The sequence below is a fragment of the Apus apus genome, chromosome 3 (genome assembly GCF_020740795.1).
Source record: "Apus apus isolate bApuApu2 chromosome 3, bApuApu2.pri.cur, whole genome shotgun sequence".
NCBI lineage: Eukaryota > Metazoa > Chordata > Aves > Apodiformes > Apodidae > Apus > Apus apus.
This window is the reverse complement of record NC_067284.1, coordinates 13065447-13090352: the sequence shown is the minus strand read 5'-3', so window position 1 is coordinate 13090352 and position 24906 is coordinate 13065447. Positions and strand designations below refer to the sequence as shown.

The 24906-nt window shown below is 42.9% G+C and overlaps 1 protein-coding gene across 1 annotated transcript; it reads right to left on the bottom strand.

Annotated features, from left to right (window-relative positions):
- Positions 1 to 284: 284 nt before the first annotated feature.
- Positions 285 to 24453, bottom strand: TBX18 (T-box transcription factor 18). Its single transcript, XM_051615630.1, has 8 exons — positions 23769 to 24453; positions 22834 to 23008; positions 21128 to 21229; positions 18062 to 18233; positions 11484 to 11651; positions 10212 to 10276; positions 6413 to 6507; positions 285 to 3954 (listed from the first exon to the last, which is right to left on the bottom strand). The coding sequence occupies exons 1-8, from the start codon at positions 24061 to 24063 to the stop codon at positions 3230 to 3232; spliced, it is 1797 nt and encodes a 598-aa protein (XP_051471590.1). The 5' UTR covers positions 24064 to 24453; the 3' UTR covers positions 285 to 3229.
- Positions 24454 to 24906: the final 453 nt, after the last annotated feature.

Sequence of the window (24906 nt, the reverse complement as noted above, 5' to 3'; positions counted from 1 at the left end):
AACTTCACAGCTCTGCTACCCGCCTCAGCATCTGCTTGTACCCAACATCTGCTGTGACCTTTCTATACAAATTATACAGCTTCAACAGCAGCAGATGGTTAAAAAAACATTTTAGAACTGGATCGTTTGTAAGTTGGATCACTGCAGCTTGCTGTATTAATTCTTGGAATTTCAGAGCTTACCTTGGAGTCACTTCCTTTGATCTTGCTGAAGTTATAGAGGAAAAAAAAAAGGCCCAAGCCCCTCAATTTTTCAAGTTTAGTAAAAAGTGTTTGAATACACACTTTAATATATTTTCTGTGGCATTTTTGTAAAATACAGATATATAATTATAGATATAATGCATATATAGCATTTACTATATTGATAAAAAGCTAATCTTTTCACAATGACACACCAGTAAATATGTACAATACGATTCAAAATTTCAGAAACAAATGTTTCAAACAATATTGTGTGGTTATATGACAAGAATAATTTGAGGAAAAATAAGAGACCAGTTCTAAAAAATTCCCAGATGATAAAGTACATACTCTTGCCAAGAGCACCTCCATCAATATCCACACACAACCTTTTTTCCCCCCTGTAGGAACATGCAGGATCTAGCTCTTCCACATTTCTACCTAGTCACAGCCCTTAAGATGACATGGGTAATCATATTTAACCTTTTTCAAGTACAGATCAATTGTATCATTTTTCCCATGTAAAGACTTGTCCAACTGCATAATTTCAAAGTTTTGGCTGTATACACACATTTCTTGTTAATTTAGAGCAATAGAGCTACAACAATTTACATAACTGAAAATTTGTCCATATTCTACACATCTTAGAAGCATTTCACAAACTCTTAGTTGAGTTCTTTTAACAGTGTTTTTAGCATTGCAGGTCTCTGCTAGCAGGTCTGCCCAAAAGGACACTGCAATGCCAAAACTGGTGATGGATCTGAAGTCCACAGACACTCTTTCTTATCCTCATACATGAAACTCTACCTTAGCCATTCATCTGTAACATACCATTCACAGCACAGCAGATGTAAAGATTATCTTAAAGGTACTGTCACCATTTACTGTGAGGCAGAGAAGTGCTATTACCACATTTTGCAGAATTAAAAGAAAACCAAACAGAGAGGCTGAGTGAGTTGCCCAAGGTCACTTGAGAAGTTGGTGACAGCAAAGAAGCAAACCTACATCTCCTCAATTGCAGGGTCATCTTTTTGTCTTTCCAGCTTTGAATGAGAACTTTCTATGTGTGTTCTTTAGCATAAACAAATATGTAACTAATAAAAATAAAGTCCTCCCCTTAAAGGCTGCTGTGGTTTCTCTTCTATTCCCAAATAATAAAGAGATAGTGAGAGGACTGTTTCTGCATGCATTATCTCCAACCCACTGAAGAAATATTAGCTGCAAGTCCTTCTTGAAGTGGGAGATGTTGAGCCCACTGTTTGCCAGAAAAGTTGTAGTAAATCTTGGAAAACATAACAATCCACCTTCACCAAGAAATCTAACATAGGAAAACGAAAAATCTGAAAGGCCTTACTCTCCTTCAATGCTGACCAGGGATGCATTTTCAACTACATTTGTACCCACTTTGTAATGCCTTTACATCTCCTACACAATATAAAGAAGGTTTAGCCTACTGTTGAAGACTCACTCTCTCTCTCAAGCAGTAAAATCTGTTCTACAACCTCCATGGTTCAGCTCTGACAGGCAGGCAGCTGAGAGGCAGCTTTGCAGCAAGACTGACAGACACCAGGGCTGTGCAGGTGCACATGAGGGCAGAAATCTCACAAGTGTCTCCCCATGTCCTTGTCTCTCTGGAGAAGCCTGGTCAGGAGCAGCTTGTGATCTGTGTTCTTACAAGCACCAGTTAAAACCAGAGCTAGGAAGGAAGGGAGCCTCTCCCAGTTCCAGAGCATAAAGTGACTGAGAAACTGAGCAGCACTAAGCTCATGTCAGAAAGGAGAAAGAGGAAGACAGATGGCTCCCTGGAGGGAGGGACACAGGCTGTAGGTGTCATGCTGGAGTGTTCAAAGTAAACTATTAAAGGAATTTTGCCTATTGCAATCCTGGTCTCAGTTTGGCCATGTTACAGGGAGGCAGCTACGACAAAGTTCTGCTTCCAGCAACATCTGCAGGCAAACTGGGTCATCTGCCTAATTGCTACAGGCAATGATGAGATACTGAGGATGAAGGACTTTTTGCCCTTATTTAAAAAAAAAAAAAAGCAAACAAAAAACCAAACCAAACAAAAAAAACAGAACAGAAAACATACACAAAAGGGTAAAACCATTAATGGAATTTCTCATCCTGCTCACTTGTTTTTTTTTTTTCCTAAAGCAAACCTCCATCTTCCCTTAAAAAAGCAAAAATACAAAAACAAAGATACATTAGAATATCCTACTGTCCAGTAAATGTCTTATAAGCAATATTTATGGAGGAAAAAATGCATCAACATTAAGCCCTTGCTTTGACAAAAATGAAGCACCTCCAATTCATTCTGTGCCAAGGAATGCCACTTCTTCTGCTGTTGGTTTAAATTGCTCCTATCACAATTTGAATATGCATTATTTGTCTTCAAATATTTAAACATAAATCTAGATTAATGCTGAAAAAAATAAATCCTAGTAAGAATGCTGTGCTGTTGATAAGCTAAAAACAGCATATCATGAGAAGACAAACTAATCTTTCTGTTTACTTTGTAAATAATCCATTAGCTAAACTTCTATTTTAGGCTGGATGCTTGTTGCTTAACACTTTAAAGTCCAAATACTCTTTGTATCCCTTTTAACAGAGAACAAACTTGTAAAATGCCTTTGGTGCATCAGCTTATCATTGTATGAATGCTTTAAAGAAATCTACTAGTACTTAAGGAAATGTAACTGGGCTTGTTTGTGTTGTTTAATACTCCAAGTGTCATTTCATTCTTTAAAGGGGTTAGAACAGAGGAGGGGCAAAGGGGAGGAAGTCTTACTTAATTTGTTGCATATGTTCCAACGTGTTATACAACTAAGTGTATTATACCAGAAAACTAAAGCAGTCTGCGCCGCAACAAACTCTGTGTAACTCAAACTAGGAGAATAATCTGGCCACAAGCAAGTCAAAAATTCAGTGAAACTTCCTCTCGTATTATATATACACACACTTTACAAGCTACATCAGCTGTCCTTTCATATTCCAAAAGAAATACACTGTAGACACCAAACATACTGTACTTTTACTTAAAGGCTTCATCAAACCATATGTGCAGACACTTGAGAAGATGAGAGTGTTAAGCTTCCTAGGGTCCTAGAGTCAAAGAAATTCTGCTGCCCCCCACTGCTAAGTAAGTGCACTCCTTCCACAGGGGGCAACATCTGCCGATCCGTCATGGTTCCACTTGGCGAGGACCCCAAGAAACTTCCTTGGGAAGAAACAATTTTCTCAGGACTGGCAGCCAGTTTAGGGGACGTGGAAAAGTTATATCCATAGAGCGCACAGGGGCTGTGCAGTCTAAACGTGTTGTAGGAGCCTTGGTGGGTTTGATTAGTGGTAAAGGCATTGCTGGATGGGGATGGCATGATGTACTGGAGCTGTGGAGACATCCCTGAAATCTGCATAGATAAGCCAGTCTGTGGGCAGCTGAAGGCATCGCCGTCGTTGCCGCTCATAGACATGTTCACAGTTGTGCTGCTCGACACACCGACATAGGAGGGAGTCCTCGGGGGTGCAAATGTCTCACTGGTTTGGTTTGTGAGCCTGTTGTAGGTTTCAGCCAAGGAAGTGCTGTATCTGTTCAGGGTCAAGCCTGAGCGGGCACAAGCTGTGTAGTCAGCTGGAGCAAGGCTACAGAGCTGGCTAGTGTTGGGACTGAGGTGGAAGGCTGGAGATGAGCAAGGGGAACCTGGTAAGAGGTGAGGGTGGGTAGATGGCACTCCACTGCCAGATCCCTGGAGTAAAGTAGAGGAACCTGCATTTCCTGCAAGAGAATGTTACAGTTTAAGAAGCATGTTGGGACAGGTTCACTTCCCAGGTGACAGAACAAGACCTTTGCTCTTTATAATAACTCATCATGAAACACAATGCACATCTGTTCAAAAAATGCCACGTACATACATGTGCAGGGGTGTGTGTGCATCTGTGGCACATGCAGATTTTTAAAGAAACAACCTGTCCAAGAAAGAAAACACAGGTCGTGCTTTTGCAACCATCACTCAGAGCTCCTGCCCTAACCTTTTGGTGAACTACTCTTCAGTTGACATGGGAAACAAACTTCACGGCAGCTAAGATGTAGCCAGGTGAGTACCACCTCACAGAAGTCTTCTTCAAAGTTAGGAATTTCTCATTGTCTATGCTGTTGCTACACCCCAGAGTGTGTTTCAAGCATTCTGTGCCTGACTCACTATCAGATCACCACCTAAGGAACTGACTCCTTCGCCCAAATGATAGAGGCTCCCACAGTTCAAGGGCTCCAGGGAAGTTCACAACTTGAGAATAAAACTTCAGAAGAAAAAACTTTCAACTTCAAGCCAAAAAAACTGAGAACAAAACTTCAGAACAACTCCAGAAAAAGCGTAGGCTGAGTATTGTGCATGGCTGCTTCATTTCTTGAACAGGCAGGAGGAGGTTTAGGTTTGCAGCAAAGTGTTTATTTACTGATACTAGAACGTTTTACATGACAAGTATCAGTTCTGAACACTCCTGAAATATACTGATTGCTACAGGTGAAGCCTTTTTGCAGGACTGAAAGTTCCCCAGCTGTAAGAAAAAACTTACTCTTCTTAGAGATTGCAAAAAAGAAGTGTAGAAAAATTGATTTGGGCTTTTCACACTCTCCCAGGCAGAAGGCACTTAACATGGAAGACTCCCCTGTTTGTGAATCACATTAACTACCAAACAGCTTCATGCTGCAAAGAGATACATGCTGTCAATAAGTTAACAGGTTTTCATGACTGGTGAGCTAGCAAAAAGAAAAACACATTATCAGTGAACTCTGCCTGCTTCTTGCCTTGTCAACAGGCCACAACAGGCACAAGGCACCATGACACACTGCCACATTCAAGAAATCCCAGTGCAGGACATACTTATTTTTCTTTCAACCTATGCCAACACATCTGCTATCTGAAGGTGGGCACTCCCAGTCCTTCAGCAACTACCTAAACCACCCTAGTGGCCCAGATACAGTGGGCTAAAGGTTTTCCAAGAATCCCAGCTCCTGTTCTGCAAACATCCACAGTAACTTCAGCAAGCTACTTAACCTGCAACAGCAGAGCAGTTCCCTTGTTCTCAAACAGCGCTACTAAATACAGAACTTGACACAGGGCAATACAGGTGGCTTGTCTCCTACATGTTCTAGTTCCATCGTGAGCTGCCTTTCAGTCTTACACAGTCTGACAAGGTATTTCAGGTCTGATGCTGGCTTCTTTTTATAGGCCTTTTTTACAAGGACAGTCCCCCTGTCCTCATCCTGTGCCCAAAATTCTGCCAACCTTCATCCAGCTTATCTGTGACTTGGCACAAAAACTCCTTTTTGATTGCACACATCCAACACAGATGCTCAGGATTTCTCAAAGGAGTGGGCTAAGAAAAAGTTGACAGAAGTGATTTCTGCATATTTCTTTTTTCTGGGTTTTTGCTCTGAAGATGTTTAATGGCTTTGGAATACAAAAAGTGAAGAATCAAGAGCGCTATTTCTGATTTAGTTGACAAATATCTGAGAGGTTTTCTATATGCATTAGGGTACTTTGGAAATCAAGGAAGTCAGAAAAGAGTAGGTCCTCTCTCTATCCAAACAGGCCATTTGAATGTCCCTCCTGCACAGCACTACCTCTACAATGGAGAAAGCAGGAGCCAAGACGTTATGGACTGGGCAGCAAGTAAAAACAAAATGGAGAGAAGGCTCATTTTTTCAAGCTCTAGGATGCAGATAAAGTTGGTGAGACTTTTAGTAAACAATTTTTAGGTCTTTAAGAATCCAGAATGCTTTCCAAGGAGGAAACCTAATTAAGCTGGCCACTATCGATCCATTAGAGGACGTTAATTCTCCTGTTCCTTCTTCTTCTCTTAAACACACAAGTTATTAATGTATTGGACTCTGGTTGTCTACAATGGAATTAATCTATAAATGAACTCTGCCTGTGTATTCTAGCTAGAGCATAACACTAAAGAAGAGGTTATTCCATCCTCAAATAGTGGTCATCTCCAACGTGTGATCTGATTTTCTTTACAACCTAACATTTTCACTGCCACAATCGTTAAGTTAGCATTAGTTTTTCTAATTCAGAATAGCTCTGATGAGAAGTGGTGGCATGTACTGGGGTTGGTTGGTAGATTTTTTTCTGCAAGTGACACAACCATATAAGTTTTTGTAAAGAATGGTGGGTAAAACTGATAAAATTTCATGCGTTTTTGTTTTGAAAGAACATAAAGACTGTTACCTTGTTTGGGTATCCCAGGTATATCTTCAAATGTAAGTGTCCGCAGCGAAGGTCTCCAAAAGGCATAAGACTCTACTAGAGCTTCCAGTCCCATCCTATTTAGAACAAAAACATCACATCATCATGAAAGCAAGCTGTATTTTATCACATTTCTCTGTAGAGTTTACCTCAGAAACATATATAAGTAATATATGAGGATTACTTTGAGCTTCATTTTGCTTTTTAGAAAAGAGCCTTACATCTATGAGATCGCTGGCAGCATACAGAGTTTCCCTTTCCCAAAATCTGATTCTTCTGTGTTTATTTGGGGCTTTTTTTTTTTTCAGGGTCAGAGGGACACACAACTTGGCTAAAATGATGTTAAATGTTTTCCTAGTATGACATTTCCTTAAAAGTAATGCTCTAACTCCCAGATGAATGCTCTCCTACTTCTGCCTAGAAGAAAGGTGATCCACTGACAACTTATGTTAAAACAGGATTCCCAGCCATTACCAACGAGTTAGAAAAATCACACTTACAACATGAGCAAGTCCTAGGTGTACAGTTCTTTGGCTACTAAATATATATATATATATTTATATATATATATAAAAATCAATGTTGTGTCTTGCTTATTAAGTGCTGAGCAAAATGAAGATGCTCCGTTTCTAGAGGCAATCACTTTCCTTCAACAGTGCCAAGACAAAGCAGAAATAACTGGGTAGACAATCGTGGCAGACAAGATTTAGAAGAATCTCTATTTTCTGAAGGTAAAGGCTCCTGCTTTTTTGAAACAAATTTATGAATAATGCACCTCAGAGGTATCATTTTGCTGTTATTTTTGGCAGCTGGGCCCCAAAGGCCTGTTAAGTGTCAGCATTAGGCACACACCAAATACAAGGGGTTCCCTTTGAGCAGCAACACTCTGCAAACTCAAATTATGCAAATAGCCCAACCTGAAGCGACAACATTTTCTTCTGACACTGCTTTTTCCCATAGCATTTCCAGCAGGATCACAAAAGTTTTTCAGGAAACAGTTATAAAGTATTTATTAGCTGAACCTGGGCTAAAAAGATAGCCTTCATTTTCTGCAGCAATGGTGAACTTCCATTCCTAGTTAAAGCAGAGATAAAAGCCACCTCCTGGAGGAGTGTAGCCAAGGTGATAATTTATACAAGATGCCTTCGAACAATTTCCACATTTTATCACCACCCTAATTTGCACTATCAAATGGCCAAGTTTATTTAACAAAACAGTTATGTTTTTCCTGAAGTATTTAAAGGGAGAAATTCCTGTCCTTTCCTGAGTAAAAGCTTTTATAGGGTCAAACTTAAGGCCTAACTGAAGAATGAAACTATTCTCAGCACATAAATTCTGCTGCACTTTGCAAATGTACAGGGAATGCTTTTGAAAGGTAAAGCTACTGATTTCTGTAAAATAGCCTGTGGGACTGAACAGGAATGACCTGAAATGGAACATTTTTAATTAAACAGAATTATTGTATGGAACAGTGCAGAGTAAGATAGCTGCAATAATTAAAGCAACATTGAAAAGTTGGATTTAATGGTACCACAGTATTTTTTCACACTTTTGTTGGCTATTAGAATGTTGAGGTGACAAGTATACTGGCTAGAACAATGAAGATAGTAAAATCTTAACATTTAATTTCTATGTTCAGCAACAGACTAAAATACTAATCAACTGAGCAGACCAGTAATATAAGTTAAAAAAGCAAACTGTCCTTGAAAATTAAAAATCCAAGGGGCATTCCCAAACACAGTTATACAGCACCACAGAGACCATCAAGGAAAACAGCAATACTGACTTCAGTAAAACAATGTCAGTTTGCAACAGACAAGAGTTTGCAAAGTCACCTCTGTAATGACTGTGTTTGTCACAGTAAAAGCATTCAGGCCTCATCTAAAGCCAGTTCCAAAACATTTATGCAGAGGTTGGCCCTTACAGGACTCGCCTCCTAATGCATTTTCATAAACAGTAACTGTCTTTCAGTTAAAATATCCTGCACTTTTTCTAGTGCTTGAACCAAATCTATTCCAAGCAGCCAAACAAACAAACAAACCCAAAACCCTCTCTGGATAACCCCAAAGATGGAGAGATGCAATGCAGAGACTGGATTTGCATTGTTACAGATGCAGTACTCGTACTATACCTACATTATCCTCAGTAATACCAGGGCTGTCCCACCATATTAAATCCAGTTCAAAACTGGTTTCTGAACAATTCTTTTCTCTCTGTTTTCAAGGGCATCTTCTCTTGTTTCATAAAACTTTATAGAAAAAATTCTAACTCCTCTTAAACTCAGGAGAAAGAAGTCAGGGTGTCACTTCTTAGGAGGCTCCTTAGTGCTTATTTTATAGCTCTGCAAAAAGCACGCACAGTAGAGACACTGCCTACGGGAAGCTGTCAAACAGGGCACACAGGGCAACTCTTTTCTTCCCCAAGTACACAGAGCATGGTTTGCTTCTTTGATTCCTGCATTTCTTTGGAAGTTATTGTTCACTTGATTTCAAACTAGAGGCTACAAAGGAGGACAAAACCCTATTTATGCTGGTGATTGGAGCATCCCTTCGAGACCCCACGACAGAGCATGGCCAATTGTTTCTTGCTAGAAGACAAAAATCTTAAGAGAGCAACAAATAGAGAGTGCAAACTGAAAAGTTACTTACAGCGGGTTCCTGTAAAATTTTACAAGTACCCCACCCCTTCTACAACCTTTAATCTTTTAAAAACTAAACTTGATTTCTGCTCTGTCTCAGCATCTATGTAACTTGGGTGGAAGAACAAAACAGGCTTTAATGCTGCAGCCTCTGCTAAAAGCTCAGTAAAGCAGCTACCAAAAAATACCCTCTGAGCATTCCCACCAGCACACAGTCTGCTCCCTTCTAAGCAAGGCTGGGTCATAAATATAGCAGCTGTAGACACCTAACGCAATGTGGTCACTGGAACTGATGTATAATATGCACCACAATTAAATGCTGCTTTTTTTAGCTGAAATGGTTTAACATACAATTCATAACAGGCTTAAGTATTTTGCATTAAACAGTTTTTGGATGAAATACCTCATCACTGCTGGCAGCAGAGACTAGACCCAAGTCTCCACTTTGCACTACTCAGATTCCCCATTGCTATTTTGAAAGATTCATGGATCAACAGAGAACAACCAATTAATCAATCCAACCACAACAGAGGAGGTGGAAACCAGTCTTGTTTCAAGGCCATCTACAGCCTACTAGGAAAGACATTCACCTAGGAAGTGGATTTAAAGCTCCTTAAGCTAAAGAAACACTTGAACACAGGTGTCCCACCTTTTCGGCAAGTGTACTGAACATAAGGTCACTGAATAAGATGTCTTAGTTTCTCCTTCTTTAAGAGAAAAAAACGAGCCCATGATCCATAATAAATGCCACTTGGGTGCAAGAGAACCTGGGCTTACAGTTTGACTCTGATACCTACAATTTGTGTCTCCAGCCAGGAGAAAGAGATTTCAGAAGCAACCTGAAATCACAGACCTGAGTAAGCATTAATTCCATTTGCAGCCTGCATGGAATGCCATCACTTCCCCCAGAAGGAAACTTGAGTAGATGAGTCAAGCACAGCTCCCACTCGTTCTTGATTTCAGTGCTCCGAGTAGGAATGGGAGCCCACCATGGAGAACATTACTGGGAAACCTAAGTGCTCCCTCAAGGACTCTGAGTCCTCAGACTAATTTGTTTGTAATTATGGGTATTCCACTCAACCAGCCTTCACAAACCAATTCTGTCAGCAGCAACAAGCCCACCTCCTTCCCCTGCACACCCACCTGTTGCGTCCAGAGTCTCTAAACCCTTTGGCAAATGGATTCCTATCGATCTTCAGACGAGTTATCTGTGAATATGATTAGAGAAATTACTATCTGCAAATTCACCTAAGTAACACACAAAACGAGTCTCCTGACAGAATTAAGCCAACAGTGGAGCAGAAACATCTTCACATTTGCATAGTTTATGACAGTTGTCCTGAAACACAGCAAAATAAGGGCCAGCCTTCTGATCATTACTTTTGCAAATCCCCAGGGAAGCTAATAGGTGTTTAATGCTACCAAATGGCAGGCTGGAATTCTTGAGAAAAATCTTCTGGCAAATGTCATTCTTCACCTAAGAGAGTGCACTGCCTAACTGCAATAAAATTTAAATTAAATTTTATTTCTGTACAGGTCAAGAGGAAATGTGAAAAGAGAGATTATCTCTATACTATGATCCTCCATTAAAAAAAAGTAAACCCCACTCAGTACTTGTAATTTATTTAAATAGAGAGGATAGGCACCAAATAATTATCTACATGTGTTTAATATATATATTTTTACATATATATATTTACAGAAATTACACATCTCTCCTGCTCTTCTCTTTGAAAATACAGAAGGGCATGTATGATTTCCCAAAAGAAAGTTGCAATAACTTACTTAATGGAATTAGTAAAATGTCACAACATTAACTATGGTGTCACTAGGTATGTTAAGACTTCAACAGGTGGTAATAAGAGCCAAATATTGGAGCCACGGAACCTGCAGTTTACTTTTGCCTTTGAATTTGTGTGGATCCAGATAAATTGCAGTTAATAATGTACACTGAATGCTATTAAAGAAAACAACTGCAGCTTTCTTCAGACCTGTTTCTCTGTTAAGACGATCCAGGAAGTTTTGAACTCACCGGAGTCAGGAACAAAAGTACTTTAAAAATTCTATCCAGACACATTCTACATGTAAAGGTACAAAAACACTTTTAAAAATAAAGACTGCTCTTTTCCTGTGCTTCAATGCTGTATTTATAATTAAGACACCTAATTACCTGTGTGATCTTCATGACAAGAATGACTTTTTACATGCAGCATGTAGCCCACATGGCCTGAAGTCTCAGTTACAGCCTCCAGGCACTGCTGCAGCACTTAGTGAAAGCTACTTGTAATACAAAACGGGCTCAGACAACGCTTTTTAATAAGTTGTAGAATAAAAGGATCTGCTTTTCTCTTATCTTTTACTCCCCTGGTTTACTCTGAAAAGCCTGTTAGGTGCTAAGCAGAAAGCCCAAGTTACCTGTTGATTTTGGTATGCTGTGACGGTAGTGAAAACTGTCTCTGGAAAGGAGAAGGCTTTCACCCCTTCTCCTGAAGGGATAGGCTTGACAGGGGACAGATCATCTCCACAGTCTTTTCGGATGACATGGACACGAGGCTGGTATTTATGCATAGAGTGAAGGATAATCTAGACAGTCATGAAAGGAAAAAGATAACATTTATTAGAAAGCACACCCTGCTGCTTCAGGACTAACAGGCTTTTTGGAACTGATTATGGTATGTGTTTACCATGCCACTTACTGGAAATCAAATGTTTTCTTTAACCTCTGAAGGTTCTTGTTACAGTAGTCTAATCCCTCTGCATTTATGTTATTGCCTACCCCAAGAGTTTAAAAAATACGACTCAGGAGCTCCACATTCAGAGACTGGCTCAATTAAGACTGGCTAAAAAAAAAAAAATAGAAGGAGTGAAGTCCAGGACTCACTGGAATTAGGAAAGTTTTGTCACTTTCTTTCCACTGGAGTCTGGATTTGATCAAATAGTATTAACAGCAGGAGCATTCGTCTTTTGTTTTTGGAACCTTTGGATGTGCTTGGAGCATTTTTTTCCCTGATATCCCAAAGGCTGGAAACATACCTTGTTTTGAACAGAAGCTAAGACTCTCACACACTGAAGATGCAGAAACTTAGCCTAAAATAATACCCAAATCAAAAACTCTGAAGTGTTAATAACCCTAGATTTATAAAACATGCAATGAATATACAATATATCAATATACAACCCTTCCTTGCACAGACAAACTCAAAATAAATTATAAAAGAGAAGTATATGACTCACAGAGCATAAAATTAAATACACAAGAAAAAAACCCTCTTGGCATTGCTCCCAAATTGTAGAGAATATTTAAAATACAGAATTTTTCCTTCTATTTTACTCCACTTCAGTTAACCACTACTAAAATAGAAGATTTCAAGGAAAAAAAATAATCAGAAGCTCAACTATTATTGTTGGAAAGCCTAAGAAATTAGTAACTTGATAAATAAATAGTCCTATGGCTACTGGCCTGTGGAACCACCAATCAACATTCAGGGAAAGCTTTTTAATTTCCTGCTCTTTGAGTAGCCTCAGAATGTGCATGTGCTGAGGCACTCGACAGAGCCTCTATGCCAGACATCATGGAAGTTCATTCATCCAAATGACACAGAGGACATTACATTCATTTGGCTAAACTAGAGTTTGGCTAGTTTAATACACTTGGTCCTGGCCAGATGACATGACCCCATTTTGGATAAGCCAAGTTTCTGGATAATCAGTGGTTTTATTAGCCCGTAAATAAGGTTTTGCTAATGACATCACAGGCCCAAATTAATTTGCTCAGGGAGTGCCCTATGGATGTTCTCATATGAAGCCTTCTCCCAGTTTCTGAAATCTTGCACAGAGCAAGATTTGTATAATGCAAATGTGTATTCTCCTTTACAGCACTCCTTTCATTTCTCCACTGGCAGAGAGCAACAAAATGAAAATACAGAGAGGACAGAACATTCCTGACCCCGTTTTCCTGTGAACACCCAGTGATACCAGGGGAGATACTAGTGCAACAGAAACAAAATCATTACAGAAAGCTCTGCTCCACCGTTCAAAGCCCTGGCCACTCCTGCCATTTGTCTGGGTGCCACTGAGGGTACCGTGTTCTGCCCCCACCCTGATCACTTCACCCCATCAGCTCTACCACTTGCCTACATGGCGAGTGTGACCATATGCCACGATAACCCCCGCAGCTCCCAGCAACTCTGCTCAAGTGAAGTCACAGCAGCATGGAGATGAGCACCTCCCACTCCTTATCTGGGTGGCTATTGCAGCTAAATGAATCCTTGTCATCTCTTCAGAGCACCCTAGCCTGGCTCTGTGCTATACTGAAAATTCCTCTGCTGACACACTGTTAGACAATCAGCAAATCCACAGCAGGAATTTTCTTTATTTTGTACTGTGCCTTGTACAATGGGATTTTTGTTAATGATCAGGACTCTGAATTCTAAATAAATAATACATAACTGCATACTCCTGGAGAATTAGAAGCAGCACCACGAAGACAGGACATAAAAGGAGAGGGAGAGGCAATACCTTCTCCAAAAAACATGTAGCTCTTATTATAAGCATCACACAAAACTACTGTGAAGAAAAAGCTAAGGAAAAGGAGATTCCAGCTTTTCATTTTGCACATTTAACTGCACAAGTGGGACCTAAAAGTATATCTGCAGAAGCAGCAACTTTCCCTTTGTACCCTTAAAAGCCAACAATAAAACCCCTAACCAGAACAAACCCACCAAACACAAACTGGCATTATTTTCAACTCACAGCTAAGAGCCTGCCTCTCTCTACAAATCCCCCCCACGGAACCCAAACACTCTGTGAGGGAATAAAACTCTCCCACTAAATACAAAATTACACTCTGACCGCTGCAGCTCCCAAGACATCAATATCAGACAGAAGACACCACACCAAGGAACCTGCAGGTAGGTGCAGGGCAAGGCAAGAGCCTGGCAGAGCAAAGGTGGCCAAAGCACTGCAGACACAAAACTGGCATTACCTCTGGATCTTCAGAGGTGCTGCCATGATGAGACCCCAGCACTGACCCTGAGCTTGGGTACTGCTGTGGCACAAACACCACAGCCAGCAGAGACCCCGATTCTCTTTTCCACAGGAGATGCCAACCCTCTGGCAGCTCGGCGGTGCAGAGATTACCCAGCCACCTCTCCGGAGATGGCATGGTCCTCACCCTGATGCTGTTTTCACTAAAAATCCTCCTTTATCCTGCCTGCAAAGCCCAGGCTTTCTGCAGTCAGGGAAGCATGTGGGGCTGAGGAGAACGGACTCCCTCTTCACAAAGACAAAAACTGCAAGTGCAAACGCTGATGTTTCCCAGCTTTTCATTGTGACAAGAACATATAACTACCCACTGACTGTAAGCAGAGCTCGGTACTTGGAGCCGAGCCTGGGCAGAGTAACAGCCCGCTTCTGCTTCCAGCCTCACCCCATTTTCAAATGGGGAGAAAAAAAAAAACAAAAAACAACCACCAAGGAACAATTAACACACTAACAGCCTCATTTTCACTAAAAGTTAAAAGATGTTCCCCTGCATCAAAAAATACTCAGTTGAAAAGCATAAAAAATAGCATTAAAAATATTGCCTTTTCCCCTCTACTGAAATACAGATTAAAAATTCCATGAAAATAGAAAAATCAGCCAGCTCTAGCCAGCCGGAGGGAGAGGCTGCTTTTATAATGGAGCACTTAGCCCTCAGAGAGGGATGAGAGAGGGATGAGAGACACTAGTCAAGAGTGCTCAGGCCATGCACTTCTCAGAGTCAACTGCAAAATGCAGATTTACTTTTCCTTACCATCACAACTCAGATGAAAGACGCAAATGGCACACGTCTTAATGATGCCATCGGGCCTTAATGCCTCTATGAACACACAATCTATCCAAAGCAGGGACTCTGTTTGGAAATCAAAAACACACAAGGAAAATATATCCTTACAAATTTTGCCTAATGTCTTCCGTCTGCGAGCGGAACCCCTGTATCAGTGTGTCCTGCGTGTAGATGTACTTTAAAATCTCTCCACAGAGCAGCACCATAAACTTACATCGTCACAAACTCCCACTCAAAATACTGATGAAATTAGCAGCAGGTAACAAGGAGCCCAGAAAATGTTCAAGCAGTGAAGCAAACTGTCTTAGAGATGGCTGATGGCCTTCCACAAGAAGCTAATCCCAGACCAATGCCACGCAAGGGGAGCTGGCTGCCATTAGCTACTGCCACAACATAGATACTGCACAGAAACATTACCTTAGTGTCTGTTTGCAAATACCGTCCCCATTCCCATGGACATGGGTTACTTCTCTTGCCAATTCTGAGAACACTCTGAAATAGGTAAAAGGTCTCTGGGTTGATCTCATGCAAGCTCCCTAACTCAACCCATGCAAGATCAAAACCTCGCACTGGGATTTTAACACAAAAACTGCAAAAGCTGATACCTCTGAGGAGCACAGGAGGAATAAAGGAACAATTCTGACACAGATTAAAGCCCCTGAACCAAAAAGCACAGAAAGCACATCAAATGAACAACAGTTAAAAACCAACATTGCTTGAACTACTGGAGGAATGATGGCAGAGTAAAGACCCCACCAAGCTTCCTCTGAGACATTCTACCTAAGCAGAAGGGGAAGAAACAACAACTTTCTAACAATCTAAAATACACCCCATCTCCCCTACAAGGGGGGGAGAGTCAGAACATTTGATGCAAAACCAAATATTCGAGGGACAGTTCAGCCTTGACCTCTAGCTCTTCCAATAATACCCCATGCCTCCCCTGGTGCCCTCTTGAGAAAAATTGTTCTTTCCTGCTTACGAAAAACAATTGTTTTTTATATTCATCACAAAATATGATTATTCGTTTTCCATTATTGCTGGAGGCATGCAGAGGCTACATAGCTTTTTCAATACAGCATTCCACACTACCATAGCTTTAAAAGAAAAAATGTACCCATTGCAAGAGACACTTTTCTGCTTTCTGCTTTTGCCTTTTCTGGTAATTATGAATGACATGTTTGCAATTTCCCAGATTTGAAAAATATGAAATTATTTTACAGTCATCCTTCTTTTGTCCTTTTATTTTAATACTGAAATTTCCATTTTGGGGAGGAGGGGCACTGCCGTAGCTCAGAATCAGTTCAATGTGTCTCAAATCAGTGTAGTAGGGCTTTGCTTCACTCGTTTCCAAATCGAAATACTTAACTAAGAACCAGAAAATTTATATCCCCCCACATTATGAATAATGGTGTGCTGCGTACGCTACGCAGGTTTCAGTTCAGAATAAAAACAAAGCTAAGATCTGGGATGGAAAAATACAGTAATAAAATTCCCCACATCGCCAAGATTTTATCACAGGGCAGCTTGTGACTGCAAGTGCACGGGTGGACCACGGCACCCACCTACCACCCCCCTGGAACGAGTGAGTTCAAAAACCAGCCTCCTGCTCTCCATTGGAAGAGCAACACTTTACCCACTCGCCTCCGCTTCAGTTTTTCAAGCCATTATAATAGACTCAGAACTCAGAGGAAGCAACTCCCACTCAAGAAGAACTGCAAATACACCAGCGCTGGGGAAACGAAGGGAACTACGTGTGCAACCTTAACTCAGAACCTGCCCAGCGAGACGCCATAACTCTAACTCTGGAGAGAGGCAATTTCTTTCTTACAAGCCTGAAGTAAAGCACTGCTAATTAAAGAGATGTGAATACCTCCACGTTCTTTTTAAGGTTGAGTGCAATAGAAGTATGAACAGCATTATGTGAAGGGGAGGTTTTTAAGCCTCGTTGCCACATTTGCTGGCTCAGTCCAGCCAGTCTCCTGTATTCCTGCCTCTGTAACTGAAAGAGTTGTAGCTCCTGCACAGCTTGGCTAGAGTCTCACATTAACAAATGGTGGGGGGAAAAAATCTCATGCTTAAACTTGGACTATATATTGACAAAACACTTGGTTTAATGTCACAGAGTTACAATTACACTGAAAGATGCATGTAGTATCTTCATACTCTGTACCAGGTACGTTTTCTTTCACTCCCTTCCGTGAAGGAGCAAGAATCCTGCTTAATAAATTGGGCTACGCTAAGGACAATGGAATCCATATCCTGTCTCAAAACTTGCCTCCAACATCTTAAAACTCTACCACTTGGAACTTGATGCTCCTTCTGAAAGGAAGCCAACATTTGCCATTTATTACAGGATTTTGCAAAATGAAAGACTTCACCCTGACTACAAACAATTCTCATTTTTTTAATTATTTCCCAAGGTGTCAAGTAAAAACTATTTCTAGGATTGCTGGAAAGATACTGGCTTACATCTGTCATGTTTCAACAGTTTTGAAGAGAAAAGGAAATATTAACATAACACATTTTGTCACATTAGATAATGTCATAACTAAACAATTTGGAACTTGCAAACAGAACACTCATACTGCATACGTCTTCGCCAGCTTTTTCTGAAGTAATGAGCCTCAGCTGTGAAAGGCTCTTACTTCATAAGGTATGTAATAAATCATTATCGGAGTGAACCCAGCTCCCATGTTGTTCGTTTTTGACTGTAATTATTAACACCTCATGGGATTTCACACAAATGTTTAGGTTAAGAAAATAGTTAAGTGCATTTTTATTCACGTGAAGTTATTACACACTATTAATGTTTCTTCTAGCCACTTGCGAATTTAAGCGTCCTTTTTGATCAGAGCAGAAATTGCAAGTAACGCACTTGGTGGGAAAACATGAGAGCAATTCTGCCCCTTCATATTAGGCAATTTAGCCTTGTAAAATCTTACTTTGCAGAAGGAGTTCTGTTTTTGAGGGAGGAGTAAAACAGCAGGCTCTAATAAGCAGTTAATTATCGGAGCAGAAAGCAAGCAGATTTTAGATCTGGACGGTAAAGTTCCAAAACAGCTCTGGAAAGTCAAGCCTATTTCTGGCACCCTGAAGCTGTACGTCAGAGTCTTGCAGGGCTGAGCAATGTGCCTACACATGATACTGCAGAAGAGCAAGTACTCACATGCCCTTGATCGTCCAGCTCATTATTGGTAAGCTTCAGCTTGTCAAAACTGATCACTTGTCTCATCCACGTCTCCCCAGAGGCGGGTGAATCGGGGTGAATATAAACACGAGGAGGTACCGGGGAGTCAGCGTTACCAGCCACCATCCACTTGGAGCTATGATAAACATACCTATAAAAAGAAAGCAAATACCTATAACCACAAAGCCTGAAATAATTTATCAGACTCACTGCTCACTGATAAATTAAGAGCCCATAAATACAGCAAGAACCCACCAATTAACAAAGCGAGAAGGGACAATAAATAAAAGCTATTTTTTTTTTGTTTCAAAACACAGTTTTGGTACCTGCAAAAGTAAGGTTAAAAACCATGCTCTGATCTGACCTTAGTTGTCTTAAAATCAGTAACAGTCTTAACCCTAGGCTCCACACTGAGCTTCAAACTGATGTCAGCTCATTGATTGCTACATAAGCACCAGCAAACAGGGAAGAATCCGATCCTTCATTTACCCAACTGAGTAGTAATTTCATATTTGGAAGCTTTAACATGTTGAATCTAATGTAAGAGTCTATAAATAAAACTATTGAAGGGAAAAACCATTGCGATTGGGAAAAATAATGAAACTATGTCAAACTATTTCTGCAAGACCATATTAATTGTCTTGAGTAGTATTGCAGAAAGACTCCAAAATGAAAAAACACAGCCCATATTTCATTTGATAGGCAAATGCTGACAAAGTAATTTTCTAATAAAAATAGTGCCTGCTTTGGTAGAAAACTTATTTTGAAGGCAGACACTTCACAAGGCAATTTGAAAAGCACTAACTGGAAACTTCAAGATATGTATTTTTTTCCAAGTACAGTAAAATTCCACGAATCCCGCTACATTTTTTTATACAAACAGGAAAGGTTTTATCAAATCCTATGTTTGTAAAATCCAGTTCCTTATTAGAAAAAGGTGAAGAACATAATTGGAAATTAAACCAAAATTATCCAATACATGCATCGCTCTGTACAGTGCATATCAAGCTGTAAAACTCAGAAAGAGAATGGTAGTGAAATTCTCTCCTGGAAACAAACTCTCAACTTCAGATCACACACTCAACAATTGTAACATTTTTTCATTTATTTTATATTTGATGGTTTATACTAAATGTATGCTTCCCTTACAAAAGTAAATTAAGTCATAAACACACATTAAGTATTTTGAGCAACACCTTAAGATTCCAAATATTTACAATTAGGTTCAATTCGGTAGAAATCTAGACCTGGGTATATTTTTCTTTATTTCCATTCACTTTTGCTATCTGCTGTGACAGCTGAAGGTCAGGCTCCATGTGACTGCTTTTGTACCTTTCAAATTTGAACATGTGCAAGACAGTCCATAGAGCCACATGAGCAGCCAAAGTTAAAATAACAGCAGGAAGAAAAGAGTGTAAAGCAAATAATGAGAAATAGCATCAAGTAAAACATGGAAAACATTAATATTTAGATGGAAGGTTAAAGGCGTGGTTCTAATATTATTATTACAGAAATTTCAGTTTGCCAACTAAGAAAACACTGCCCTTCATATAACTTTGATTGTTGCTCCAGTTATCTGGGCACCAGGCACACAGTGCAGCTCAGTATCACTATATTTCTTTTAAATTAAATGAGGTTTTAACAACTCATATTCAATATAACTGGTTTTAATTGTTAATATTAACATTTTTATTAAATTTTGAATAAGCACCTCGTCTTTTCTACACATTAAGGAATTGCTCAGACCTTCTAGAAATTGTATACTTAGATTTTTAAGTAAATGCACACATGCAACGTGAAGCAAGAAAAGGGCTTTCATACAAGCTGCACTGCACTGATCCAAAGGAAAAAAGCATTTTTTTGCTATGGTACAGACAGAAAACCCTCCCCTAGCTGTATGAAATGGACATCCTCAGCACTGGAATCTAAATATACAACGCACAAAATCTAAAATAGTCCTAAGAAACGTCTTAAATACCACAGGAGAAAAGGACAAAATTGCAGTCAATAAGGTAAGGATGCCTAAAAAACATGTGGCAGTGTTTGCTTAATAAACAAGGCAGCATTCCTGCAGAAGCAGCCTTTTAGTCTTATTCTGAAATATTCCTAGTTCTACAATTAAATCTGCAGCGGCTTTCCCTGCGTTATAGAAAGTATGGGGTCGAAACAATCAAAGCAGCAATTGGGAAGGACCTGATCCTGCCTCCACTGAACTACTTGGCCAGGCTCCTCATGGCTCCTACAGAGCATGGGATCGCTTCTGCAGAGCAAGACCTACAAAAACGTCTGCAAATCCCAACAGCAACTGCAGCGGGCCCGATCCTGCAAACAGCTCTGCAGGACCCGTGGTTTCAGCAGAGTCCAGCTAACTCCCTGGAAACAAGACTGCCCTCCAATAGTGAGAGTTTCAGCACGTAATTCCTACTGTTACATGTTCAAAGAACAACTGGGTTTGTTCCTGACATTATTCTTCAAACAATAATGCCGTTAATTCTTTAAAAAACAGTAATTGGAAACATTACCCTTCGTGAATCTAAGCAAACGAGTATCTGAGTGATAAACAGCTTTTAAATTAAATTACACGATCATTCTAAAGCATGACTAAGAAATATTAAATGCCCTGAAATCAGACACCAATACTATTAATGTTAATGCTAGTTAATTCCATTTAGCACCAGAAAAATGTGCATTTTCGTATTTATTTGCTAATAGGAAATCATTCCCACTGACATTATGAGGAATAAAATACGGTAACGTTTCCTGACCACACTAGAATTGCACTCTCTGAAAGCCAAAATCTGACCATATCCCCACAGCACATACACGACATAAGGCAAATGTATAAAGAGCTTCAACAGACATTTTAGCTGGTTTTGCATACTTGGCACAATTCATTTTTTTCTAAACGCACTAGGATGAAAATAGGAAACTGAAGGAGAGCTAAACCACGACCTTCTGCTAATTTATATAGTGTTAATGTTTTCTTCCAATAGCCAAGCTCCCTATGGTTTGCATCATATGTTTTTTGCCTTAAAGTCACCATACCTGTATCTTTTGTTATCCACTGGCACAATATCCATAGCAATATAATACTGCTGATGTGGGTCTAAACCTGAGATCTTCACTCTCATTGCGGGAAACATCCGCCTGAACATGGAAAGAGAGAGGTCATTTTTAATATGAAACAGACTCGGGAACGGTTGTTTAGGAAAAGTAACCGGTTCGTGGGATTTTTCTCGTTCTTCCTTTTAGCCTAGAGAGTCCTTTTGGACGATTATACTTACACAGCCATGAAATGGCCCATTCGATATGTCAAAACAGATTTCTAAAGTGCATTTACTCGAACAATGCTTCGTATGTTTGGGGATACGCTTTGGGAGCACAGCTATTACCACATCATTTCAGCTTTATTGTTAGACAGTAAATCATTTGGGTTTGAGACTTTACTTTAGCAGAACAGCGCATTTAAAGCCCGTTTTGAGACACTAGCTAGGAATAACATCTCTGGAGATGTGCAAACACCACCTCCACCCAGGAAGACCAACACTTGGAGCAACGCAAATCGCTACTGAAGGCTCGACTGACAGCAGGAAATGGTGCATCGGTTCTGTGGCAGCACATCAGGCAGCTAAATCCGCGGGGATAGACTGAGGAGAAGAGGATGCAGCTCCAGCAGCCAACGTGCCATGCTGGAACCCAACAATATGGTCTTTATTGAGACGGGACTTCCTGTCTGCAACTTGCTAAAGGTGAAGTGCGAGAGCTACTCTGCCTTTGAAAGGTATAGTAAAACTTCTTTATTGAAAGCAGAAACGAATCTACCAGGTAATTGCTAAAAAAAAAAATATATATAATAATAAAATACATAAAAACTGTTCAAAATGCATTCACGATTTAGTTTCCTCTGCAGAGAAGGTGGAGTCATGAAATGATGCGATAGTTTTAACATAAAAACGCGTTCCTAAGCTCACGTTTGGCATGCCTTTTATCAAGAAGGCAAAAAAAAAAAAATCCATCCATTTATATTCTTGAAGCCAAAAAAAAAAACAAACCCTGCACCGTCCTAGTGACCAGCGAACGAAAGGTACTTTTCTGTATTTTAGAAACCTAAAAGCCATTCCAGTTTACTCAGTATTTGCTGCTGTTCAAATCTATCTATATATAAACATCAATTAAAACTCGTTACTGGAAAGAAAAATCCTATCTGCGGTACTTCTGGATAAGCAGGAGGGCAAACCTGACCCCGGTTAACTAGTTTTCGCTGTTATTTCAGTGCACCTGTAAGATAAAACAGCAAAGCCCCGACTGGGCTCTCTGAAGACAAATGTTGCTTTGTGCCGTTTAAGACTGCGTTTCAATCACTAATAAAGCCTCTCTGAAAACGCAGAAGGTAGCATATGGATTTAATAAAATATGTTTTTGCAATTTCTAATAAGTTCGGATACTTTTATACTGCCCAGGTTTTTACCATGTGTACCCAGAGGAAAGGGGAAAAAGTTTCCCGAAGGGCACGGCGCTCCCAGACCTCGCCCTAACGCAGAGGGAACCCGGCACGCCCCGTGCCCCCGTGCCCATCTCACATCTTCGCCATCAACCTGCCTCGGAAATCTGCGGGGGGTTGGTTGTTTTTGGGTTCTTTTCGCCCCCTCGCCCCCCCGCCCCCCCCCCCCCCCGCGCTCCCGTGTTTTTGCCCGCCGCAACGTGCCCGCCGGCGGGCCCAGCCCCGGCGCGGCCCCGCGGGTGCCCGTTACCTTCCCGCCTTGGTGATGATCATCTCGGTGCCGATTTCGTGGAAGCGCTTCCAGAGCTCGGCGCCCTGCAGATCCACCCGCGGCGCGGGCAGCGGAGAGCCGGGCCGGGAGCCCTTGGGGGAGCCGCCGGGGGAGGCGGGCGGGGAGGCCGCCAGGAAGCCTTCCTCGCAGCCGCCTGCGGAGAGAGCGGAGGAAGCGAAAGGGGTCGGCGGAGGGCGGACATCCCGACCGGGGGTCTCCCTCAGCCCCAACCGGCTGCGGCGGGGGGCGAGGGGCTGCGCTAGCCTGGGGCCTGGGCCGCGGCCTTCGGCGCCGGGCTGGGCTGGGGAGGGGGCTGGCCGCCCGGGTGCTGGGACGTGCGGGAGGCGAGAAGGGCGCCGAAGCTTTGGACTCGGGTCCCCGACGCGGAGCCCGAGGCCGGGCCGGGCCGGGCGTGGGGCGCTCCCGGCAGCGGGGCCGAGGCGGAGAGGGCAGCGGGTCGGCGGGGCTTGGGCGGCAGCGCGTTTCGTTCGGGCGCCTTTGGCGCGACCGGCCCGCGGCCCTTCTGCCCCCGCAGCGGGAAAGTGCCGCTCACGTCCGTGTCCCGTCCGTGACAGGCAGATCTAGAGGTGTGTGCTGCGTACACGGACACGCGCGGTTGCACACACGCTCCCGGCGGGAGACGTACGCGTTGTATGAGCGCTTTCCCCCCCTCCTCGGAAACAAGGCTCCGGCTGTTGCCGCGGCCCCGACAGCCCCCCCGGCAGCCCTTCTTGCTCCGCGCCGCGGCCCCGGGGAGCCCCGCGAGTTTGGAGCGGAGGGGAGGGAAGGGGGCGCCCATGCCGTGCGGAAAGACAGAAGGAATAACGGGGGAAGAGACCGGCTGGGAAAGGGGGAGCCGGAGCCCCGGCGGCAGAGGGGCCCTCCCGCCCGGCGGGCAGCGGGGCGGCACTCACCGGCGGGGGCGCGGGCGGCAGCGCCCGGTTCCATGTCGCCGCAGGTCCTGCCGCTGGCGGTGGTGGAGGAGGTGCTGGTGGTGGTGTTGGGGGAGCTCTTGGCGCAGCAGCCGCTGCCCCCTTCGTCCTCCGCCGCCTCGTCCTCGCCGCCCAGCTTCCGCCGCTTGGGCTGCCGCGGCGGCGGCGGCTGCTGCTGCTGCTGCTGCTTCTCGGCCCCGATCAGCGCCTCCACGGAGAAGGCGTGAGCCTTCAGGCTCATGGTGGTGCCGGGCGAGGACCGCCGCTTGTCGGCCATGCCCGCTGCCCTACAGCCCGCGCATCCAGGCGCCGGCACCGGCACCCGCGCCCGGCCTGCCGCGCCGTCCGCCCTCCCGTCCTCCCGACCGCGCAGGCAAGGGGCTGGGGCTTTTCCTCGCCTTTCTTTTTAAATCCGAGTTATCAGCCAAGTTTGGGTGTTTTTTTTTCCTTGTTTGTTTGGGTCTTTTTTTTTTTTTTTTGTGGGGGGGAGGTTTTTAAAGAGAGGGGAAAAAAAAAATCTATTCCTCTCTGCAGATGCGCTCCTTCTCTCCCCCTCCTCCTCCTCCTCCACGTTCTGCCCCGTCTGATGGGCCAGGCAGGACTGACATGGGTAACAAACGCTCTGCGGACACAAATTAGGGCTTGTAATTGAAATTTGTTGCCTTGATCTGTCAGCACTTCCAGGCAGGAGACCGGTGGGAAGAACTCGCTCATTAGTGTCACTGCGGCGGCGGGGGCAGGGCGGAGCCGCGGGGCGGGGGCTGCCGCGGACCGGCCGCCCGCAGCCCAATCAGCGCCGCCCCGGCCCCGCCGCCCCGGCCCCGGCCCCGCCGCCCTGCCGGGGGGCCCCGCCGCGACGGCCGGGGGAGGGGGGGTTCCCCGCCATCCGGGCCCTGCCGTACCCCGCGCTTAGGCCGAAAGAGTCCCGTGCCCGCGGGCAGACGCATCCCTCAATAAAACGTTAATGAGAACCAACCCCCTCACACCCCCCCCCTTCCCCGCACTCCACCGCGGGGACCGGGAGCCCCTCCGAAACGCAGCGGGAAGGGGGGGGGACCCTCCCGGGGCGCTGAGTTTCGCTCGGGAAAAAAAAAAAAAAACAAAACAACATAACTTTGGG

Bases quoted from the DNA above. Each gene is read 5' to 3' on its own strand.
- TBX18 (XM_051615630.1), bottom strand. From the start codon at position 24,063: ATGGCCGACAAGCGGCGGTCCTCGCCCGGCACCACCATGAGCCTGAAG. The intron at 11,652-18,061 runs GTGAGTACTTGC...ATGACTGTCTAG, and splicing joins AGCTGGACGATCAAGGGCAT to ATTATCCTTCACTCTATGCA. The intron at 3,955-6,412 runs GTAACAGTCTTT...ATTCTCTTGCAG, and splicing joins ACCTGGGATACCCAAACAAG to GAAATGCAGGTTCCTCTACT.